General features: G+C 38.1%; 1 protein-coding gene and 1 pseudogene across 1 annotated transcript in view; both read left to right on the plus strand.

Annotated features, from left to right (window-relative positions):
- The window catches only part of CFAP70 (cilia and flagella associated protein 70), a 95,174-nt gene that overhangs the window by 25,260 nt on the left and 51,474 nt on the right, over positions 1–18,440 (plus strand). The window contains exons 8-11 of the mRNA XM_060112131.1: positions 1,819–1,913; positions 5,765–5,864; positions 11,079–11,213; positions 17,419–17,589. Of these exons, the coding sequence (XP_059968114.1) occupies positions 1,819–1,913; positions 5,765–5,864; positions 11,079–11,213; positions 17,419–17,589 (501 nt within the window). The remainder of the gene's footprint in view (positions 1–1,818; positions 1,914–5,764; positions 5,865–11,078; positions 11,214–17,418; positions 17,590–18,440) is intronic.
- On the plus strand, positions 15,627–16,720 carry LOC132503112 (ubiquitin carboxyl-terminal hydrolase 21-like; annotated as a pseudogene).

Consider the following 18,440-nt stretch of genomic DNA (forward strand, 5'->3'; position numbering starts at 1 on the left):
GACATCAGTGTAGTAAAAGTCAGGGATCAAATTATTTTTCTTTAGGGGGTCCAGATTTATAGGAAGTATTCTAAGTCTTGCTGTTTTCAGATCTAGAACCTGTCAAGAAGACTCTGCTATTTTTGCTTTATCTCAAGTGTGAAATGTTTATTTATTTATTTTTAATTGAGTATATATAAAGTGCTTAATCATATTGGAAGTACGGAAAATGTGTTTTTTCTTCACATACTCATACACACATATACCTACACGTATTCTTTCCCTATCATTTTTTTTTTCACAAATGGTGGCATACTCACACACTTCTGCAACTTGCTTTTTTCGCTTTATAGTGTATCTTGGAGATTTTTTCCACATTCTTTTTCTTTATTTATTTGTACTTGTATAACAGAGCAGGACCCTATGAGGCCTTCTGGGGACAGGCCTTTCCCCCAAATCCTCTGCTTTAGCTCCTCTCTGAAGTGCCTAGATAATAATATTTGATGCACATTTCCTGAGTTGTTTTACAGATGTGAAAACCCCTCACCAAATGGAAGATGACCATGAGCATATAGGCCCAGGCCTCCTGGAGCCTAAGTACTGAAAATGTTAACCCCTGTGACACCACCCTATTCCCTCACCATCAGCCAATCAGAGAATTGTGCATGAGCTGATCACATACCTTGCGACCCCCCTGCCCTCCACACGCCGGGCTTTTAAAAATTTTTGCTGAAACCCTTCAGGAAGCTTGGGGTTTTTAGGGCATGAGCCACCCGTATCCTTGCACGGCCCTGCAATAAACCTTTCTTTCTTTGCTCCAAACTCCAACGTTTTGGTTTGTTTGGCCTCGCTGATCGTTCGGCACACAAACTTAGGCTAACACTTGCTTTATGATATACTTTTTTTAAAGTATAGACATACTTTAACTTGCTTAACTAGTCTCCTGTTGGTGGACATTTCAGTTGTTGAAATTATTCTTTTCTTTTTGTTCCTTCCCTCCCTCTTTGTTTCTTTCTTTCTTTCTTTCTTTCTTTCTTTCTTTCTTTCTCTTTCTTCATATTTTTCTACAACCTGTGTTTGTCAAGAGCATAGAAAATGCTGTAAACACATTTGCAAATGTATTTTGAATGAGCTGATAATCATTAGTGGAAACATTCAATAAAGTAATTTTATAATGAGTGGTTGAATTACTTTCAGTATCTGATTCTAAATATTTTAAATAGAGATAAGGCTAGCAATATTTTAAAAACATTGTGCAGTGTCTTTTCTCATCATTGTGATTACTAAAAATTCATGCTCTTCTTACATTAATGTTTTCATTTAGATCAGATATTTTATTTTAGATATTTAGATTTTATATTCCATTTTAGTTTAGATAACTAGTTCTCAACCCTGGTTGCTCATCACAGTCACCTGGAAAGCTTTTAAAATAGTAACAACGGCCAAGCTCTAACCCAGATCAATTATATAAGAACTAACTTTTAAAATAATACCAATGCCCAGTTTTTGATTTTTTTTTTAGCAGCTCCCAGATAATTCTAATATGCGTCCACGGTTGAGAATCACTTTTTAAGGTTATGTGAGTGAATATTTGGCAGTTAGTATTAGATTGATATAAGGATAATATAAGTATTTTATTCTATATACTGTATTAATAGTAAAGTACCCTAAAATTTAAGATGATGGTAGTATTTTCAGTAGTAGTCATACTTATAGTAGTAGTAGTAGTAGTAATAAAAGTATTATGACCAAATCCATTAAAAGAATGCCCCACAGATGGAGCAGCAGACAACCATGGCATGCGGAGAGAGTAAACGTCTCTGTCTTATGATTTTATAGGACAGGGAGTTTAGGAACCAAGCAGAGTGCATAAAGAAAAGGATTACTTGGGACTTGGAAAGTCGCTGCTACCTTGATCCTCCTACAGTCATCAGGTAGGAAGAGGGAGGGAATATGTCTAACCAACAAAGACTGTAGGTGGGAAGAAATGTTACTTTTGTTTATTTATATTTGAGTTAAGGTGATCTTGAGGTTCTCTTCCACCACATCTGCTAATAGCAGGCTTCTAGTGATGGTAGCTTAACCATGGGGGATTCTTGTTTCATTCAGAGCTGGTATGTGTGGTGGCTCTACAGTATTATTAGATATCCAGGCTCAATCTTTCTCTTTGCTCTACCTTCTTTAACATGTACGTTCCATCCACAAGGTTGTCTCATGGCTATTGACATGGAGCTCCAGCCTGCACATTCACATTCCTGTCAGAATGGTGGAAGAGGGGAGTGCTTATGGATTAAAAAAGGACATATCCTGGCTGTATTAGCCCCTCTTATAGAACCTTCCTGGAATCTGACAACCCCTGTTTACATCTCATTGGCCATCTCTCGATGCAAAAGAGGTTTAGGAAATAGTGGTTTTGTTGGACACATTGTCACCCAGACTAGATCAGGATTTATATACTAAAGCAGAACATTACACAGTTTTGTGTGGGTAACTATCGGTCTCTGTCACAGTGACCTGGAGATTAGGGAGAGGTGAGAAATAGAGGATTATCAATATATGTATAATCTGAATGAAAATCTCTGTTTTTTTCAATTAATAGACTATTTTTTAGAACAGTTTTAGGATTACAGAAAAATTGATCAGATATTTCAGAGTTCCTATATACCCGATTTGACATTAGTATATAATATTAATGTATATTGTTGGATTTGATTTGCTGATATGTTATTAAGGATACATTGTTACTATTATTACTTTGAACAGTTATCTATTTGACTAATTAAAAATAAGAAAAACATTTTAATTTATTTTACTTTAATCTGTTTCATTCTCTGATTTTCTTCCTTTCTTTATGTAGATCCACGTTTCTGACCCACATCATTTCCTTTTTTCTGAAGACTTCTAGCATTTCTTTTTTTTTTAATGGGCATTTAAAAAATTTTATTTATTTGTTTTTGTTTTTGGCTATGTTGGGTCTTTGTTGCCGTGTGCAGGCTTTCTCTAGTTGCGGTGAGCAGGGGCTACTCTTCGTTGCAGTGAGTGGGCTTCTCATTGTCGTGGCTTCTCTTGCTGGGGAGCACGGGCTCTAGGCACGCGGGCTTCAGTAGTTGTGGCACATGGGCTCAATAGTTGTGGCGCACGGGCTTAGTTGCTCTGTGGCATGTGGGATCTTCCCAGACCAGGGCTCAAACCCGTGTCCCCTGCATTGGCAGGCAGATTCTTTTTTTTTTTTTTTTTTTTCAGGCAGATTCTTAACAACTGCACCACCAGGGAATTCCAACTTTTAGCATTTCTTGCACGGCAGGTCTACTGGCCACAAATTCCTTCCATTTTTGTTTGACTAAGAAAGTATTTTTCCTTCACCTTTGAAGGATTATTCCACTAGATACAGAATTCTAGGTTGGTGGTTTGTTTCTAAACCACTCTCTCCTTGCTTGCATGATTTCTGAAAGGAAGTCCAATGTAATTCTTATCCTTATTCCTCCATAGGTGTGGTGTTTTTTTCTCTGACTTCTTCCAAGATTTTCTCTTTCTCTTTGGTTTTCTGCAGTTTGAATATGATATACCTAGGTGTAGATTTTTTTGTGTGTATTTATTGTGCTTGGTGTTCTCTGAGCTTCCTAGATCTGTGGTATCTGCCATTAATTTGGTAAGATTTGTAGCCATTATGACTTCAGATATTTCTTTTGCTCCTTTCTCCCTTTCTTCACATTCTAGTGTTCCTGTTATACCTTTTGTAATTGTCCCACAGTTCTTAGATATTCTGTTGTGATTTTTAAATTGTTTTCCCCTTTCCGTTTCAGTTTGGGAAGTTTTTATTGGCTCAGTGGCTTCAAGATCACTGAGTCTTTCCTCAGCTATGTCCAGTCTGTTGATAAGCCCATCAAAAGAATTGTTCCTTTTTTTTAGTGTTTTTGATTTCTAACATTTCCTTTTGATTCTTTCTTAGAATTTCCATCTCTTTGCTTACATTACCCATCTGTTCTTGCATTTTGTCTGCTTAATCCATTAGAGTTCTTAACATACTAATCATAGTTATTTAAAATTTTCTCTCTGGTAATTTCAAAATCTGTGTCATATCTGAGTCTAGTTCATATGCTAGCCTTGTCTCTTCAGACTGTATTTTTTCTTGCCTTTTACCATTCCTTGTAGTTTTTTATTGAAAACTGGACATTATGTTTTGGGTAGTAAGAAATGTGGTAATTAGGTTTTTTACTGTGAGTTTTTATGTTAACCTGGCTAGGAGGTAGGCTGTGTTTAACACTTGCTGTAGTTGTAGATGCTAGAGGCTTCAGTGTCCTTTTGCTCCTTCCCTGTTGTCTTTGGGTTTGCTAAGAGCTCTTTCCTAAACAGGGTTTGTGTTTTGCAGATTCTCAGTTATAATTCACTGTTATTATACTGGATCCTGTTGATGTGTGGCCGTAAGGTGTTGGGGAAGGGAAGTGTTCTATAATCCTGTGATTAAATCTCAGTATTTTGAGCCCATAAGTTGTGACTTCATAAGTGTGTAATAGTCTTTTTTTCTTCCTCTCTTCGTGTGAGACAGGAAGGCTAAATAGGACTGGAGTTGTCTAATTGCCCTTTCCCTGGGTCAGATAAAACTCTGGTGAAGTAGTTTCCCTTACAGAACAGGCCTTTGTTATGGAGAATACTCTGGACATATTTTAATATGGTTACCTTTCCTTTCTCCCTGCCTAAGTCTATTCTCTTGTTTTCACAATGAGAGTCTGATGGAGCTCCTTGATTTAAAACCCAAGAACGTGTGGGGACCCCCTAAGACTGGGCACCCAGGAGTTTTTAACTCTCTGGTTAGTTCACGCTCAGCCTCCAACAGTCTTTCAAAATTATCATTAAAGTGTTTCTACCAGTTACTGGCTCTGATGGCTTCTGATGCCTGTAAGCTAATCTCAGCTGTGATTCTCTGTACTTGCCTGTTTCTCTAAACTTCCAGGTGGCAATTTGCCCTGTGAACTTAATTCTTAGATGGATCTAAGAAAAGTCATTGATTTTCATTTTGACCAGCTTTTTTCTTGCATATGCCTTTATTTTTTTAAATTAATTAATTTACTTGGCTGCATTGGGTCTTAGTTGAGGCATGCAGGCTCTTTGTTGCAGCGTGTGGGCTTCTTTCTAGTTGTGGTGCTCAGGCTCAGTAGTTGCTGTGCACAGTCGCTCTTTGTGGCGCTAGGGCTCCAGAGTGCGCAGGCTCAGTAGTTGTGGCGCACGGGCTTAATTGCCCCGTGGCATGTGGGATCTTAGTTCCTCCACCAGGGGTTGAACCCTCATCACCTGCATTGGAAGGTGGATTCTTAACCACTGGACCACCAGGGAAGTCCCTGACCAGCTCTTTTCTTGTTGTGAGGACAGGAGTGATAGCTTCCAAGCTCTTTATGGGTTTGAGCTGACAATGGAAGTCTTACTATGATTATTTTCACAGTAGAAATAAATGTACTTTATACTATTTGCATACTTGTCTGATTGTTTCTTTAGAATAAATCACTAGAAGTGGAATTTGTGGGTCAAAGGCTATGAACATTTTAAAGACTTTTGATTCATGTTGTCAAACTGCTCTCAAAAATATACAATTTGCTTCTGCTAGCAGTATAGTATAATTATTTTTGGAATTTTATTGCTATGAGAAGGTTTTAAAAGCCCACATGCCTAATAAGAATTTTTACATATGTGCATTCCATTACTTCTTAAGAGAGGAATACTTCCTTTTGACCTAAATTATACTAACCCCATTTTTGTATGTAATGCTAATGGGCTGATTTTTCATCTGCAGTTTTCAGAAGCGAATTGCTGATTGCCGATTTTGGCCTGTAGAGATCACAAGGGTTCCTCTGGTTACTGTACCCAAAGGGAAATCTGCTAAATTTGAAAAGGTAAATTAGTTTACTTAAAAATATTTATATAAGAAATGCTGGGTTAGACCCAACCTGTTTTTCTGCTTCTAATTCTGATACCAAAGGAAAATATGAACTGTGTGGCTGCTCCCTAGGGTGACCAGCTTATCCTGATTTGCTCAATAGTTTCCCGGTTTTAGTGCTGTAAGTCTCATATCCCAGGAAACTCCCTTGTTCCTGGCAAATCAGGACGACTGGTAACCCTAGTTCCCTATTGTCCACTAACAATTATTTAGGCTTTATTCTCAGATATCCTGTTTTCCTCTAGCTCTTTATTACAGTTTTACCATGGGTAAAACCATGAAAAATAGCCTTTTTCTTATGCTTTTCTTTTCTTTTTTTTTTCAATTTATTTATTTAATTAATTTATTTTTGGCTGCATTGGGTCTTCATTGCTGTGTGCATGCTTTCTCTAGTTGCGGAGAGTGGGGGCTACTGTTTGTTGCAGTGCGCAGACTTCTCATTGTGGTGGCTTCTTTTGTTACAGAGCATGGGCTCTAGGCATGCAGGCTCAGTAGTTGTGGCTGGCGGGCTCTAGAGCTCAGGCTCAGTAGTTGTGGTGCACGGGCTTAGTTGCTCCGCGGCATGTGGGATCTTCCCGGACCAGGGCTTGAACCTGTGTCCCCTGCATTGGCAGGCAGATTCTTAACCACTGCACCACCAGGGAAGCCTTTTAAAATAGCCTTTTAATACATCAAAAGCGAGCCATGGCCGCGGAGCCTGTGTGTCCGGAGCCTGTGCTCCGCAACGGGAGAGGCCACAGCAGTGAGAGGCCCGCGTACAGCAAAAAAAAAAAAAAAAAAAAACAAAAAAGTAGTTAAATATTGGCAATATGGTTCAACCTCCTACATCTTTCTAAATTTATTTTAGACTTACCTACTTAAATTGTTTTAGCCCACTAATTAGAGTAATAGGATTCATAGATGTACTACTATTCTGAAAAGATACAGCTTTGATGAGCCTAGAAAAGTTCTCTACTGTATTTTGTTTGTTTGTTTATGATAAAAATAAATGCATTTGTCCAAATGACTGTGTTTCCAGTTCATCCCACTGACTATGCCAACAGTTGCTTCCTATCATGCTGAAGAAGAAAACCATGGGAAATAGCCTAAGAAATGTCCCTTGCAAAAAGTCTTTTTTAAAACTTGAAATAGTTGTTGCATAATATTATTAGTTTCAGGTGTACTACATAATGATTTGACACTTGCATACATTATGAAGTGTTCACCATGATAAGTCTAGTAACCATCTGTCCCCATACAAAGTTATTACAATATTATTGACCACATTCCTATGCTGTATATTATATCTCTGTAACTTATTTGTTATGTAACTAGTGGTTTGTACCTCTTAATCTGCTTCACCTGTTTCTCCCACCCCTTCCGGCAACCACCCGTTTTTCTCTGCATCTATGAGTCTGTTTTTATTTTGTTTTATTCTTTTTTTTTGATTCCATGTATAAGTGAGATGACGTGGTATTTATCTTTCTCTGCCTGACTTATTTCACTTAACATAATACTGTCTAGATCTATCCATGTTGTCACAAGTGGCAAGATTTCAATTTTTATGGCTAAGTAATATTCCATTGTGTATATATATACACACCACATCTTAATTTATCTTTTGATGGACAATTAGGTTGCTTCCATATCTATTTTAAATAATGCTGCAGTGAACATTGGAGTGCATATATCTTTTCAAGTTCATGTTTTTGTTTTCTTTGGGTAAACACCCCAAGGTGAAATTGCTAGATCATATGGCAGGTCTATTTTTAATTTTTTGTGGAACCTGTGTAGTGTTTTCCATAGGATCTCACCAATTTACAATCCTACCAACAGTACATGAGGCTTCCCTTTTCTCCACATCCTCGCCAGTGCTTATCTGTTGTCTTTTTTTTTTTTTTTTTTTTTTGCGGTACGCGGGCCTCTCAGTGTTGTGGCCTCTCCCGTTGCAGAGCACAGGCTCCGGATGCGCAGGCTCAGCGGCCATGGCTCACGGGCCTAGCTGCTCCGCGGCATGTGGGATCTTCCCGGACCGGGGCACGAACCCGTGTCCCCTGCATCGGCAGGCGGACTCTCAACCACTGTGCCACCAGGGAAGCCCCTATCTGTTGTCTTTTGATGGTAGCTATTCTGACAGGTGTGAGGTGGTATTTAATTGTGGTTTTGATTTGCATTTCCCTGATTGTCAGTGATGCTGGGCATCTTTTCATGTGTCTGTTGGTCATCTGTACGCCTTCTTTGGAAAAATGTCTATTAAGGTCTTCTGCCCATTTTTAAATCAAGTTGTTTGTTTTTTTTGATGTTGTATGAGTTCTTTGGATATTAACCCCTTTTTGGATATATAGTTTGCAAATATTTTTTCCCATTCAGTAAGTGGCCTTTTCATTTTGTTCGTAGTTTCTTTCACTGTGCAAAAACTTTTTATTATTTTTTAAAAATATTTATTTATTTATTTAGGCTGCACCGGGTCTTAGTTGCAGCACATGGGATCTTCATTGTGGCATGTTTTAGTTTCTTTATGCAGGATCTTTAGTTGTGGCACATGGGCTTAGTTGCTCTGTGGCATGTGGGGATTTCCCGGACCAGGGATTGAACCCGTGTCCCCTGAATTGACAAGTGGATTCTTAACCACTGCACCACCAGGGAAATCCCAATGATGCATTTTAAAATGGGAATGTTTTCTTAATTTCTCTTTCTGCTAATTTGTTGTTAGTATATAGAAATGCAACTTATTTCTGTATGTTAATTTTGTATCCTGCAAACTTATTGAATTCATTTATTCTAGTAGTTTTTGGATGGTGTCTTTAGGATTTTCAATATATAATATCATGTTGTCTGCAGTGACGGTTTTACTTCCTCCTTTCCAGTTTTCCTTTTATTTCTTTTTGTTGTCTGATTGCTGTGGCTAGGACTTCTAATACTATGTTGAATAAAAGTGGTAAGAGTGGGCATCCTTGGGACTCCCCTGGTGATGCAGTGGTTAAGAATCCGTCTGCCAATGCAGGGGACACGGGTTTGAGCCCTGGTCTGGGAAAATCCCACATGCCATGGAGCAACTAAGCCCATGCACCACAACTCCTGAACCTGTGCTCTAGAGCCTGCTAACCACAACCACTGAGCCTGCGTGCCACAACTACTGAAGCCCACATGCCTAGAGCCCGTGCTCTGCAACAAGAGAAGCCACTGCAATGAGAAGCTGGCGCACCGCAACAAAGAGTAGCCCCCACTCGCTGCAACTAGAGAAAAGCCCATGCAGAGCAACGAAGACTCAATGCAGCCAAAAATAAATAAATCAATCAACAAATAAATAAAAATAAATGTATAAAAAAAAAAGAGTGGGCATCCTTGTCTTGTTCCAAATCTCAGAGGAAATGCTTTCAGCTTTTCACCTTGAGTATGATGTTGGCTTTAGATTTGTCATATATGGCCTATATTATGTTGAGGTATGTTCCCTCTGTACCCAGTTTGTTGAGAGGTTTTATCATAAATGGATGTTGAATTTTGTCAAATGCTTTTTATGCATCTATTGAGGTGATCATATTATTGTTATTCTTCAGTTTTGTTAATGTGGTGTATCACATTGATTGATTTGTGGATATTAACCCATCCTTGCATCCCTGAGATAAATCCCACTTGATCATGGTGTACCATTCTTTTAATGTATTGTTGAATTCGGTTTGCTAATATTTTGTTGAGGATTTTGATATTTATGCTCATCAGGGATATTGGCCTGTAATTCTCTTTTCTTGTGATATCTTTGTCTGGTTTTGGTATCTTTGTAATATATAATATGCATTGGCTAACATTCCTTAGATTTCTAAAGCAGCATAATGTTATCACATGAAGATAGGACTTTTAATCTAATTTCTAATTATTGTTATAATCAGCAAAATCAAAGAGATTACTTTTTTTTTTTTTTTTTTGTGGTACGCGGACCTCTCACTGTTGTGGCCTCTCCTGTTGCAGAGCACAGGCTCCAGACGCACAGGCTCAGCGGCCGTGGCTCATGGACCTAGCCACTCCGCAGCATGTGGGATCTTCCCAGACCGGGGCACGAACCCGTGTCCCCTGTGTCGGCAGGCGGACTCTCAACCACTGCGCCACCAGGGAAGCCCCAAAGAGATTAACCTTGTAGAAATTAAATGTGTTTTCTTTCACTAAATTGATTTTTTTTCCTTATAAAAGTTGTCTATGGCAAACCATACAACCATTAAAAATTATGTTAAAATATATTTACTGGGCCTCCCTGGTGGCGCAAGTGGTTAAGAGTCCGCCTGCCGATGCAGGGGATACGGGTTCGTGCCCCGGTCTGGGAGGATCCCATATGCCGCGGAGCGGCTGGGCCCGTGAGCCATGGCCGCTGGGCCTGCGCATCCGGAGCCTGTGCTCCGCAACGGGAGAGGCCACAACAGTGAGAGGCCCGCGTACCGCAAAAAGAAAAAAAAAAAATATATATATATATATATATATATATATATATATTTACTGACATGTTCTTCACCTTTGTAATGAGAATTAAGATGAGATTAGGGTTGGCAAATACATGACAGCAGACTGTCAGTCATCCTCCTTCATCCATGGCAGATATTACTGATCAATCAAAGCATTCTTTTCTTTTGAACCCAAATAAGGACACAGAATCTTTCTCAACACAGTATTCTAAAACACCTCCACTAATTGGTTAGAATTTAAGCATAAGTTAAATCCTATTTGTCACCACTGATCCAGATGATTTGTAAGGCCCCTCTCATTCATATGAATCTGTGAACTAAAGCTAAGGCCATAATCTGATTTCTTTTAAGCTTTTGTTGTTATTACTGATTTTTGCAAAGCTTCACTTTTTCCTAAGAAGCAACATGGCGAAAATGACATTTTGGTTGAATATATATTATTATTATTATTATTATTATTATTGAATATATATTATTAATTAGTTTGCATATGTGTTGATCCAACTATTATCTTTACTGTTCATAGCGTTAGTATACATTATCTCAGAGATCATGGTGTTTTTAAACCCAATTATAAATAAATAGATAAATGAGCAGAGACCCAAAATGTCTATGTAACTGACCCAAATCAAGTAGCTCAGCTAGTCCTAAAGTCAGGTCTTTGAACTGCTAAGTCAGAGTTCCATACTTTAGCTACATTACTCTGTAGCACTAACAGCTCTCTGTTTTTATTCCTTTAGACTGATGATGAAGGTCAGCTTTCATTTCATGGTGTGGCTTATGTTAATATGGTACCATTGCTGTATCCAGGTGTGAAGAGGATTCGGGGAGCTTTTCATGTTTACCCTTACCTAGGTAGCACAGTCTATGAAAAGGTAAGAAAAATTTGAATAGAAGGTATCATCCTAATTTATTCTTATATATGTGTTTACCTACATCTTTAGCACACATAGCTTTGCAATTGATATTTGGAACCAGCTGGTATACTGGGATGTTAAATATAGAGCCTTGAAGTCTTCTGCCCTTGAACCTTAAAAACTTTAGGATAATGAAATCCAAAAACTGGAAACAACCCAAATCTCCATCAGTAGGTGAACAGAGAAACAAATTATATGGTATAGCCATACAATGGAATACTACTCAGCAATAAAAAGGAATGAGCTATTAACACATGCAACGTGGATGGATCTCAAATGCATTATGATAAATGAAAGAAACCAGACAAAAGAGAGTACATACTGTATGATGCCAATGAAATACAATTATCAGAAAGTAGTGGCAGAAAGCAGATCAGTGGTTGCTTGGGAACACGGATAGAAGGAAGAATGGATTACAAAAGAAATATGATGGGGCTTCCCTGGTGGCGCAGTGGTTGAGAGTCCGCCTGCCGATGCAGGGGACGCGGGTTCGTGCCCCAGTCCAGGAAGATCCCACATGCTGTGGAGCGGCTGGGCCTGTGGGCCATGGCTGCTGAGCCTGCGCATCCAGAGCCTGTGCTCCGCAATGGGAGAGGCCACAACAGTGAGAGGCTCGCGTACCGTGAAAAAAAAAAAAAATAGAAGTGTCTATTAATTAAAGATATGAATTAAGGGAAGACTTCCTGTGCTTGAAAACAAATGAAAGATATAAAAGATTTAGATTGCCAAAAAATAAAAATCTTCTATACATAGAAGAAGCCATCATTAACAAAATTATAATGTAACTAAAAAATTGGGGAAAATATTTGAATACATATCAGAAGATGGCTACTATTCCTAAAATATAAAGCACTTTATTGTATCAATCATATCAAGATATTTTTGGTGAATCTGAGGGAAACAATATATCATAATTGAAAGGTTATAGGCTTTGATGTCAGGCAGTTTCTAGGCTGAATTCTGGAACTGCCAGACAGGCTGCCGTTTACTGACTTTGGGCAAGTGACTGAATTTCTCTCAACTTTATTCATCAGTAAAATGGAGACACTGCTTGTTTCCTAGAATTGTTTTACATATTAAATGAGATAAAATATGTAAAGCACTAGGGATATAGTTGACACACAAGCATTTTTGCCTGTTACTTTTATTATACCCATATGAAGGAGAATATTGTGCATATATTAAAAATTATTCTCATGAAAACTTTAAAAACAGAGGATGCATGTGGTAGTCTGTTAAATGAAAAAGGATATAAAACTACATCCACTATGATCACAACTTTTTAAAACTATATAATCATAATTTTAAAAATATATGAAAAATACTGGGGAGGAAACATTTCTGGGTATGTCTGAGTGAGGAGGTTGTCAAATTTTCTCCCCCTAAAAGCAACTGTAAAGCTGGACAAATTGACAAAATGCCATTTCAGTGCTCTGGAAATTGACCAAAGGCATCAACAAACTGAGAAGTGTTCATGAATGAAAAACAATGGAGTTTGAGGCATTCTTGCCTAGGTCTGCTCCTAAACCACCTCCCCCTACCTCTTCTCTAATTTAGCTTAATCAGTGAGGTGATTCTTCAAGGGCAGGATGGGCTGTGAGGGCCAGCAACTTTGCTGCCACAGAGAGGGCTCACAAAATTTGGAGCAGTGGGTGAAGGACCCATGCCTGACAATGTCGTTGGTTGAAATGGAGATCTCGGTGGAGAGCAACCAACATATTGTAATGAGAATCCTAGGAGAAAAGAGAGAGAAAGAGGCAGAAGTTATGTATAAAAAAATAATGTCTGAAAATATCCCCTGTTTGATAAAACATTAGTCTACATACCTAAGAAGTTCAGAGAATTCCAAGTAGGAAAAGCATATGGAGGTCTATAGTATACACATTATAGTGAACTATTGAAAGAAAAAGAAAATTGTGAATTCAACAGGAGAAAAATGATTCATCACTTACAGGGGAGCACCAACACGGTTAACAGTTGATTTTTCATCTGAAACAATGGAATACTGAAGGCAATGGAAACACAGATTCAAAGTGCTGAATGAAAACGCTATCAACCAAAAATGAAGGTGAAATAAACACATCCATGGATAAACAAGTATTGAAAGAATCTGTTGCTAATAAACCTGTCTTGCCAGGATTACTAAAGTATGTCCTTCAGCTTGAAAGAATATAAACCAAATGATAAATTGAATCCACAAGAAGAAATGAGCACTAGAAATGGTTAAATGTAAGTAAGTATAAAAGATTTTAGAAATATTTTTCTCATTTTTGCTCTTCTTTGAAAGATGTGATTATATAAAGCATTAGTTTTATTATTGGGTTTATAACATACATAGATGTAATTTATATGATAATAGCATAAAGGAGAGAGGATAGAATGGAGCTATAGCACAGTAAAGTTTATATATTTTATCAGAACTAAATTAGTCTCAATATGAAATAGATTGTGATTAGTTCAGATGCATATTGTAATCTCTGAAGCAACCACTAAGAAAAGCGTGTGTGTGTGTATGTGTGTGTGTGTGTTTGTGTACATATACCATATGCATATACTCAAGTATATATATTTTTAGCATTAAAAGAAGGCACTTAAAGAAGGAAGAGAGGAACAAAAAAGACAAGATAAATAGAAAAGAAATGGCAAAATGTCAAATATAAATGTAAATATTTCAACAATAACATTATATGTGAGTAGTCTAAACACCCCAATGAAAGAGATTATGAGACTGGATTTTAAAAAATCAAGATTTGAGAGAGACAAATATTATATCACTTATGTAGAATCTAAAAAATAATACAAATGAATCTATATACAAAACAGAAACAGACTCACAGACATAGAAAATAACTTTCGGTTACCAAAGGGGAAAGAAAGTGGGGGGAGGGATAAATTAGGAGTATGGGATTAACAGACATGAACTACTATACATAAAATAGATGAGCAACAAGGATTTACTTCAGAACACAGGGAATTGTTTTCAATATCTTGTAATAACCTCTAATAGAAAATAACCTGAGAAATATATATAACTGAGTCACTTTTCTGTATACCTGAAACTGACACAATATGGTAAATCAACTAATACTTCAATAAAAAAAATCAAGATTCAGGGCCTCCCTGGTGGCGCAAGTGGTTGGGAGTCCGCCTGCCGATGCAGGGGATACGGGTTCGTGCCCCGGTCTGGGAGGATCCCATATGCCGCGGAGCGGCTGGGCCCGTGAGCCATGGCCGCTGAGCCTGCGCGTCCGGAGCCTGTGCTCCGCAACGGGGGAGGCCACAGCGGTGAGAGGCCCGCATACCGCAAAAAAAAAAAAAAAAAAATCAAGATTCAATGATATGCTGTCTATAACAAATACATTTTGGTTCAGACACACATAAGTTGAAGTAAAAGAATGGAAAAGATATACTATGCAAATAGAAAACATAATGGAGCTGAGTGGCTATATTTATATCAGACAAAATCGACTTCAAGATGAGTAATATTACTAAAGACATAGAGTGGCATGTTATAAGGGTCAATTAATTAGAAAGATAGGATTTATAAATTATAAATTAATTATAAATTATTATATATAATACATGTGTAAATTATAAGTGAATACACACAACAGAACCTCATAATACATGAAGCCAAACCCAACAGAATTGAAAGGGGTAATAGACAATTTGACAGTAACATTTAGAAATTTCAATAATCCACTCTCAATACTTGGCAGAACAACTATAAAGAAAATCTGTGTTAAACCATACAACCCAGAAAATCATTCCTAGGAACCTACCCAAGAGAACTGAAAACCTGCATTTACACGAAGACATGTACGTGAATGTTCATAGTAGCGTTATTCATAATAGCTAAAAACTCACAACAGTCCAGATGCCCACAACTGGTGAATCAATAAATTGTGGCACATCTATATTAGGGAATAGTATTTAGCAGTTAAAAAGGAATTAACTACAATTAATGTAATATGCCAAAATCATTGAATTTTTTTTTCCTGGAACAAAACTGGAATAATTTACTTCCTTGTCTCTGTTGGACTTGCTGCTGAAACAGAACCTGCTTTCACCCTTGTTGGTGGCCTGTTCCATTCTGATACTTGGTTAGGTATTGCCCAGTGAATTCCATTTTAATCTTCATGGGCTAGCAGTCTATAGTACCCCTAGCCTAAACAGAGAATATCCAAACTTGTAAATATTTCATTGTGTTTCAACCAAGCAGAAAAACATCCTCAGGAAGGTGCTTCTTAGGCCTGTAAATCAGATTTTTTTCCCCAAAATCACTGAATTTTGACTACACTTTAAATGGGTGAATTGTATGGAATGTTAATTTTATCTCAGTAAAGCTGTTTTAAAAAAAGAGTGAACTCTGAAGGCTTTGCAGATGTGATTGGTGCCCTGTGACACCCTGACTCCTGCGAAGCTGTGAATCCTACTCGATTCCGAGCTGTCTTCCAGAAATATGTTCCCTCCTTCTCTGGATACAGCCAGCAGGATGCCCAAGAGTTTCTGAAGCTCCTCATGGAGCTGCTACACTTCGAAATCAACTGACGAGGCCGCCGGGCTCCACCAGTCCTGGCCAATAGTCCAGCTCCCTCCCCATCCTGCTGTGGAGGGGCTCTGCTAGAACTTGAGTTAAGCGGTGACGACCAAGCCAACCTAATGGGAAGCTTACCTTGAGCGAGAGGACACCAAGATTGTGGACTTGTTTGTGGGCCAGTTGAAAAGTTGTCTCAAGTGCCAGGCCTGTGGGTATCGCTCCACGACCTCCGAGGTTTTTTGTGACTTGTTCCTGCCCATCCCCAAGAAAGGATTTGCTGGGGGCAAGGTGTCTCTGCGGGGTAGTTTCAGCCTTTTCACCAGGGAAGAAGAGCTAGGATCGGAGAATGCTCCAGTGTGTGACCGGTGTCGGCAGAAAACACGAAGTACCCTTTCAACACCCTTAAGCCCCCAGGCTCCCCATTTACCTCAGAGACGTCTATTTTTGTGTCTTTTTAATCGGGGAGGGGGGAGGGGGTGGTTGTACCTCCCATTATATTTTTTATTAAAAAATACCCTTCCATCTGGAGGCTCCCTTGTCTCCCAGCCCCATATACAGAGCTCCCCAGGTCCCTGCCCTTGTACAGCCCCCAGACCCTCTACAGTCTCACTATTTTTTGTGAATAAATTTATTAAGAAAAATAAGTGAACTACTGATACATGCTATAATATGGATGATTACTGATACATGCTATAATATGGATGAACCTCAAAACCATGCTGAATGAAATGACTACATATTGTATAATACCACTTACATGTAATGTTCTCTCTTCCAGAGATGTTAAAATTTGAAAAAGTTTGCATCTTAGAATATATGAAATACAGCAATTTCTGTAGAGGTGGTAGGATTGTGAGTGATATTTAGTATTTATTTTTCTTTAATATTGTTGTACTGTCTTTTAGGTTTATTGAGGTATAATTGACATACAATAAATTGCATATATGTAAAGTGTACAATTTAAAACTTTTGACGTAGGTTTGCATCTGTAAAACTATCACCACAATCAAGATAATGAAAATATCCATTATCCTCATCTGTTAACCTTCTCTCCCACCACTGTCCACTCCTCCCCTCTTTTTTTTTTTTTTTTGGTCTTGTTTCTTTCACTTAGCATAAATTACATTTAGATTCATCCATGTTGTTTAATTTAAAAATTATTTTAAGATTCTTTTCCAGTTATTTATCTATAGTTTGAATTTTCCCATACAAATTTTTACTTTAAACTTGCACTGTTCTTCCAATTATAATTGATAGGCCAGTAGTATTTAGACAGATGATATTTCCTGTACAGAAATAAATTCTACCACTTAAAGTTAATCTGAAATTATGTGTCAGAGTTTAAAAGCTTTCTGGTAATAAGTTATGAGACACCAAATCAAGCCAGGTTGAAAGTTCTCTTATTAATTTAAAAAATAGGGTAGGCAGCTATGTGTCTGTGATGGTTTCACCGGTTCAACAAGTACAGCAAGGCAATTGTTTTTTGCTTCTCTTATCCATCTCTGATTGTACCATATTGAAATAGAAAACTAAATGATATTAATGAATAATGTGGGTATCTATTGAGTTTGTTTCATTTGCCTGTGAGTCATTACATTTTTTTGTTTCTTTCTTTCTTTTCAGACCAAGTGTTTATTTAGCTTGTTCCGGGATACTGGCCATAATTTGATTCAGAATAATAAAATAGGAGGAATTTATTCTCCAGTGTCCAAACCAGTTATTTCTAAGAACCTGAAAGAAGATAAAACAGTCAAAGAAAAGGATATGGAAGCAAGGCCTAGGCCTGGGGATGTGGTAGGTTGTTGAGAAGGTGATGATTTTGCTGGTTTTGTTACATTCCAGAGGCTTGCACTGATTTCTCATTTGGTAAATTGCCTCAGTTTAGCTTGCGTTTTGATGCAACATAATGGTCCTTGCTTCTGCTATTGTGGAGACCATGTAAGAATTGAAATTTTTTTTTTAGAAGTCAAAGAACCAGCTTTATTAATTTCTGGACAAGCTCCCCGAAGTGGAGGACTTGAGAGGGCTAGATGAATTTTTTTAATAATTAAAAAAAATTTATTATTTAAAAAATATTTATTTATTTATTTGGCTGCGTCAGGTCTTCATTGCAGCATGTGGGATCTTTTTTTTTTCTTCAGTTGCAGCATGTGGAATTTTTAGTTGCGGCATGTGGGATCTTTTAGTTGCAGCATGCAGGATCTTTAGTTGCAGCACGTGAACTCATAGTTGCGGCATGTGGGATCTAGTTCCCTGACCAGGGATCAAACCCGGGACCCCTGCATAGGGAGCGCAGAGTCTTAGCCACTGGATCACCAGGGAAGTTCCAAGAATTTAATTTAATTTTTAAAATTAATTAATTTATTTATTTATCTTGGCTGCGTTGGGTCTTCATTGCTGCACGTGGGCTTTCTCTAATTGCAGCGAGCGGGGGCTACTCTGTTGTGGTGCGCGAGCTTCTCATTGTGGTGGCTTCTCTTGTTGCGGAACATAGGCTCTAGGCACACAGGCTTCGGTAGTTGTGGCTCGTGGGCTCCAAAAGGTAGGGTCAGTAGTTGTGGCACACGGGCTAAATTGCTCCACAGCATGTGGTATCTTCCTGGACCAGGGCTTGAACTCATGTCCCCTGCATTGGCAGGCAGATT

This window comes from Mesoplodon densirostris, chromosome 1 (genome assembly GCF_025265405.1).
Source record: "Mesoplodon densirostris isolate mMesDen1 chromosome 1, mMesDen1 primary haplotype, whole genome shotgun sequence".
In the NCBI taxonomy this organism is placed as follows: Eukaryota; Metazoa; Chordata; class Mammalia; order Artiodactyla; family Ziphiidae; genus Mesoplodon; species Mesoplodon densirostris.